This window comes from Ochotona curzoniae, unplaced genomic scaffold, assembly GCF_017591425.1.
Source record: "Ochotona curzoniae isolate NIBS_2020 unplaced genomic scaffold, NIBS_Ocur_1.0 contig_2927, whole genome shotgun sequence".
Taxonomy (NCBI): domain Eukaryota; kingdom Metazoa; phylum Chordata; class Mammalia; order Lagomorpha; family Ochotonidae; genus Ochotona; species Ochotona curzoniae.
In genome coordinates, this window is record NW_024465654.1 from 213,447 (window position 1) to 219,898 (window position 6,452).

The 6,452-nt window shown below is 38.4% G+C and overlaps 1 protein-coding gene across 1 annotated transcript; it reads left to right on the forward strand.

Moving 5' to 3' along the window:
• Nucleotides 1-289: 289 nt before the first annotated feature.
• Nucleotides 290-6,101, forward strand: LOC121155552 (NKG2-A/NKG2-B type II integral membrane protein-like). The gene is made up of 7 exons (XM_040978981.1): nt 290-606; nt 961-1,062; nt 1,629-1,682; nt 2,191-2,342; nt 3,776-3,876; nt 4,520-4,662; nt 5,329-6,101. The coding sequence occupies exons 1-6, from the start codon at nt 420-422 to the stop codon at nt 4,635-4,637; spliced, it is 714 nt and encodes a 237-aa protein (XP_040834915.1). The 5' UTR covers nt 290-419; the 3' UTR covers nt 4,638-4,662; nt 5,329-6,101.
• Nucleotides 6,102-6,452: the final 351 nt, after the last annotated feature.

Here is a 6,452-nt window from a genome sequence, read left to right on the forward strand (position 1 = left end):
ATTCTTGGATTTTAAAATTATAATAAAATAGATACTTTTTTCAACACAACATATATTTAAATATTGGTATTTTGATGATGCTAAAATATTTCTAACAATGTCAAAAATAAAATACATTAAAAATATATGTAATGTTTTAGTGCAAACAGACCTTATTCATGGTCATCTTTATTTCTCCTTCATTTGTTTTTCCTGGGCTCCACATAATAAATATTTTTAAATACATGGAGCTGTCAATGTCGGACACTTGTGTGATGGTCTAAGAAAAGTTTCAGGTTCCTCCACTGCTAAATGAGCACCAGTTCTCACTCCCCGCCCAGCGTGGCTTGCCTCTCTGAGGATCTACGCATCTCGTAGGTCATTTATTACCGTCTTCCGCAGCTCTCGCAACACAGCACCAGACACCATTCAGCTCCAAAATGAGGAAGGAGAGAGTGGTCTACGCAGAGCTGAATGTGTCCAAGGGCTCAAAGCAGCAGCAAAAAAGACCCCAGGCCTCTGAAAGCTCCACTTCAGCAACTGAAGAGGGAATAATCTACCTGGATTTAAACCTTTCTGGTGCTTCCCGGGAAAATCCGGGGAACGGAAAAGGCAGACATTGCAAAGGTAACTTCAGCTGATCCTCTATCTACGTAATTGTCTGAAATGTGCAGTTGTGGAAATATGGAGAAGGAGTAGGGGATTTGTGAGTGAATATTCTCATTTGTGAAGACCAGAATGTAGGGCAGGTGAGTTTGGCTAGCATGAAATCTGATGACTAATGTTATTCAGATCTGCTCTAACGTGTCGTTTTGTCTGAGAACTCTCTCCATGGAAAGCACAATGGCACAGATGACAATGGTGGATGTGGGTTTGGAAGTCCAGTTTATCTGCATCATTCACGATGCAGGTAGATTGTCCTTCATACCGTCCTTCTGTCTCCATTTTCCCGCGTCAGTGTTTCCATGTCTCTCCTTGTAGACTCAGCCTCCTCTCCAGAGAAGCTCATTTCTAAGATCCTGGGAATCATCTGCTTTGTCCTATCCATCATGATCGCACTCACAGCTACAGGTGCCATTCCCTGTATGTACATTTTTGTCACATTTGAAATGAATTTTCTACTTTTGTGATCAACAGTACTTTTGTGCAAAAAGATCAGGGGATGAAGTGTTCATTAATATTAAGGGTAGTTCAGTAATTCAACTGAAAAATGGAATTAAAAATAAGTTTACTTGGGTTCCAAAAATGTTGCAATACATGGAAGGGTTTTTTTTTTTTTTCGTAATATGCACTTCCCATGAAAATTTTGGGTATCTGCTAGATATATTTTGTCTCAATGTGGAATGCCTATACATGTGTCAAAACATTTAGTTTTTAAATGTATGTATGTAGTCTGATTTTATAATTCAAAGAAGGCTTTAGGAGACTGAAAGATCTTCCTGAGAAATGTATATGGACTTATGTAAGTGGTTCTATCACATGGGTAACTGTAAGAAACAATATTTGACTCTTTCAACACTTTTGAAACAAGTTACCCATGAAACTTCAATACTGTGTTTTCTTTATGCTAATTCTTAGCAATATAAAATTTTGATCTAAACAGCCAAGAGTAATATGGCATATTAATTTTACATTAATTCTTTTCCTAGCTACTGAAACACAGGAACAGAACCATTCTTCTCATATAAGAAGAACTCAGAAAGGTATACGGTTGGTTTCAAAGTTCTGATATTGTAGAGATTATCTTTTGCTTGTAATAAGGCCATGCAAACATGGAGTCATTTTAGGGGAGTAAAACCAGGAAAATGCACATTAGCTGTTACTCAGCACAAATAGCACATTGTTTTCTTTTTTGACCTACAATGAGAAGAATCAGTCATTTGAAATAACTGCACAATAATTTTGCCATTTGAATCAAATTTCCTTCTGCAACATTGTGATAAGAGATGAGCTTAACTATTTGAAAGCCCGTGGTGTGTTCAGTGACTTTTCAGAGCCTGCTGGACTGGATGGTGTCTTTGCTTGCTGTGTGTTAGCAGATCAGTTAGCAGGGAAAGCTGCTGCCTGCTTTCTGTGCCTAAGTGCATCAGTGCTTGCGTTTGGTTCCCATAACCAGCCTGTGGGTGTGCAGATGTGTTATATCCATAGACATTCACATCTAGGTAAGCTCACCTGACTACTCAAAATGCAATAATTCACATTCTTTTTCAGCAAACCATTGTCATCTCTGTCCAAAGGAGTGGTTCAGTTATTCCAACCATTGTTACTACCTTAGCACAGAAAAAAAAACTTGGAGTGAGAGTGTGGCAGCCTGTGCTTCCAAGAACTCAAGTCTGCTTTATATTGACAGCGAGGAAGAAATGGTAAAGTTCTAGATGTTTCATGCATTTTAAACGCTATTTCATGCTACTCAATACGTGTATAATTCATCTACCTTATTGCACATATATGTTTTGGTCTGTCTGACTTTACAATAAGGTATTTCTTTGTATGTCTAGCATTTAATCTTTCCTGTAATACCATGTTTGTATGTACATTTTGTTCCACAAAATAATTTTCCTTTTCAAATTTAACATTCATTAAAAAATTGATTTTGTGTAGGTTAATCACAAAGTGGATGGAAGATGTCATCACAGATCAGATCACACAATACAAGTTTTCAGGCACTAATGGCCTTCTCCCTGAGCACCTGCTCATTGATTATCCTCCATCAGCTATTATCCTGATCTGAAACACCACACATTACCATGGCAGATTTTGTGAATGTTACCTCCACTGCCTCACTCCCCAAATGGCCGCTGATCTGAATCCAGGAGCCAGGAGCTTCTTCTGGATCTCTCAAGTGGCTGCAGGGTCCCAGGGCTTTGAGCCATCCTCTGCTGCTTTCCCAGGCCACAAGCAGGGACCTGGGTAAGAACTGGAGCAGCCAGGATATGAACTGGAGCCCATATGGGATCCTTGCATTCAGGAATTGGAGGATTAGACAATTGAGCCATGCACTGGGCCCACGTCACCTGTATATTTCACTCCTCTATAGCTTACTGATCTTCACTGCTGCATTTTGGACATAGACGCTCTGACATTCCGTTTCTCCCTGATGCTGAGGCCAGTCCATTTTGCCTCTTTCTTTACATCTCTCAGGATTCTCTTGGCTGTGCTCTCGTGGGTTCCAGAGCCTATACATGCATTATCAGGCAGTAACAAAGAGAAATAGGTTTAGATCATGCTGAATCATCCATATCCCACCAACATCAGGATCAATCTTTTTTTTTTTTAATTTACAAGCAACAGTGGGAATGTGCCTAGATTAGGAATGCTGTGGCACCCAGGAACCCACACATTGGCTTCTTTGTCACTTATCTCTTTAGTTGTAATCCCATAATTTCCTTCCAAAACCCACACTCCAAGGAAGACAGTAGAAAAATACATTGACTTGGTGACAGTAACTGGAGACAGGAATGTGTAGGATCTGGAAATTTAGTCATGTCCATGCAATGTTTGTTTCATTAAAATGAATGTCTTTAAACTTACATGAATCAGACTCCTTATGGAAATAAGGAAAAGAATGAAATTGTTAAGTGTAAGTATCTGAGCATTAGTTTTAACTTAAAATGACAAGTATATGTGGAAGCTATTGACAATTATGAAAAACCAGTTTTCAACCATTCTTTGATCAATTCACTGTGTTTTGCACAATTCCGCTCCTATTAAATAGCTAATAACCTGAAGGTAATTATTAACTGAAAGAATAATGAAATTTTTTCAGTGATGTTCTATAATTCTATGTTTCTGATAGAAATTTCTAAACTTGCACTCAGTCTGGTCATGGATCGGTGTCTCTCGTAAAAGCTCTAGAGACTCATGGATGACAACAAATGGCTCAACTTTCAAACTACAGTAAGTTGTTTTGGATGATGCTATATAGGTGAGAAATATATATACATATACATATTTTGCATTTTGTATATATAATGGAAAACTCAAAAAAGAATGAAACACATAAACTTAAGCTGAGTTTTACACAAGAGTCAAAATATTGAAAATTAGTGAAGGAGGCAAGCCTGGTTCAGTGGGTTAACGTGCTGCTTGGGATCTCCCACATCCAGTATTGTAGTGTGTGGTTTGAATGCAGCTTCCTGTTAAAGCATTCTTAAAGACTGCAGCTCCTGGATCAAGTCTTGGGCCCTACCACCCATGTCAGAGTGTGGGAGACTCAAACAGAGTTGCAGGTTCCTAGTTTCAACTTTGAACAGCCCAGGCTCTTCTAGCAAATGACTCTCTCTCTCTCCATTTCTCTCTTTTTCTCTGTCTGCCCCTCTCTATGTTTTCCCCCTCTCTTTGTCTCTGCGCCTTTCAAAGTGAAAATAGTTAAATAGAAATTTAAGTTAGTCAAATCTTGTATAAATTTAAGATGGGCTGCTCGTTTTTAATAATAATCAAATTTCCTCATATTATATGAAAATGTCATTATTCATTTGCTTTTGTTTAAAAGATAGTCCCTATAAAATATGACTGAACTGTGTATTTTCAATCACCACAGAATATCAGAATCATCATACAGTGCACATAACTGTGTTATGTTCTACCAAAATGGCCTTGCATCAAGCAAATGCGGATCTTTAGCGCCATACAGTTGTAAGCATAAGCTTTGGGATTAATGCATCTGACTTTGGAATCTTCCGGGTAATTTCATATTTCGTGAAATGGAATATTACAAAAGTCTTAAAGTTATTTTTGCTATTTGTTGTATTAATGAAATTTATAATAGTTAAATATTTGTTTTAATTGGATAGAAATAGTGTATTTCTATAGTTTAATGGTTTTGTAACTGTTTCAGACTGCGTTTGAGTGATTTGGAATGAATTTTCATTTGGTAATTGTTGATTGTCTTTGCCTGCTTTCCTGCTGGACCAACGTTTTCTTACATTTTTATCGTTAAGCTCTATTTAGCAGAGCCAATAAGCCTTTGACTATCACATATACCAAAATTCATTATCTCTAAAATATAGTACTTAAAATATTAAGTTGTTAATAAGTTTAGTCATTTTAACAATATGGGCTGATATCCTGTTATACTCCTCAACATTATAAGTTATTTTTTGCCTATTTCTTCCAGATTTTATGTTCTTTGTAATGAATTTTGCTGAAATGTCAGTGTTTTACATTCATGCTTTGTCAATGGCATCTTTATTTCAAGTTTGGTTGTGATGTTTGAACTGTAAATAGAAGCATAGTTGAGATGCATGCATTTAGGGGCTGGTTTGACAGACAAACCTAGACTCTCTTGAATTTCTTTTTCCTTATGCAGTTATTCTATTCTACTCAATCACACCTCTTTTTCTTCCTTAGTCAGAGTCAGAGAGAGAGCTCTTTCATCCACTCCTGAACTGCCCAAGCATCCACAACCGCCGAGGATGGTGATTCTGAAGCCAGGACTCAGGAAGCAAAGCAGGGTCTCGCGAGTGGGTGGCAGGGAATCAGGGGCTTGAGCCACACCTGCTGCTTCGGGGCTGTGTTTGCTGACATCACACAGGACATCTTAACCCTGCCTGAAATACAAATACTTACATTCTAAAGCCATGTTCACTGTCTCAAAGAGTTATTATTTTTTTTCATGAACATAAAGAAAGGTAAAATGAACAGTATAGGAAATATTGTCCTCACCTGCTATGTCATGATACATTTAAATAAGAGAATGATGGACCTATAATTGTTGCTTAAAGTCTGTACTATTGCAATGATATTGGGGAAACAGTGGGGTATATTGTTAAGGGGAGGTGGAATGGAAAATCCCTCATTCTATGGAATTGTAGCATGAAAATAAAATTAAAAAATAAACCTATACTGTGCAATATAACGTACTACACAAGCCGACAGAAGGCTGTCGTAAAGCTGCAACGATGTGGGAGACAGGGCCACAAGCACTTGCATCATCATTTGCTGCCTTCCCAGTCTCATTGGCAGGAAGCTGGACTGAAGCAGAGTAACTGGGGCTTGAACCAGCGCTCCAGTGGATGATGCCAGTGTCACAAACAGAGGCTTAACTCACGGCACCACAACATGTAGCATAGCAGGCTGATCCTCTGCCCTGTGGCACCAGCATTCGATAGGAGCACCGGTTCTTCTCCCGGCTGCTCCAGCTCTACGTTGTGGCCTGGGAGATCAGCAGGGGACAATCCAATTCCTTGGAACCCTGCACTCATGTGAGAGACGCAGAAAATTATCCTGGCTTTTAGCTTCAGATAAGTTCAGCTCTGACCATTGTGGTCATTGGAGGAATGTACCAGCACGTGGAAGACCTTCTCTCTATATATGTATCTGCTTCTCTCTCTGTAAAATCTGCCTTTCAAATTAAAAAAAAATTCTTTAAAAAAATGAAGTAATCACAATAATGTACATTTGCTTCTCTCACTCTCCATACGCACTTATATTTGTATATGGAGGTTCCTCAAAAATCAGTAAACAATAAACAC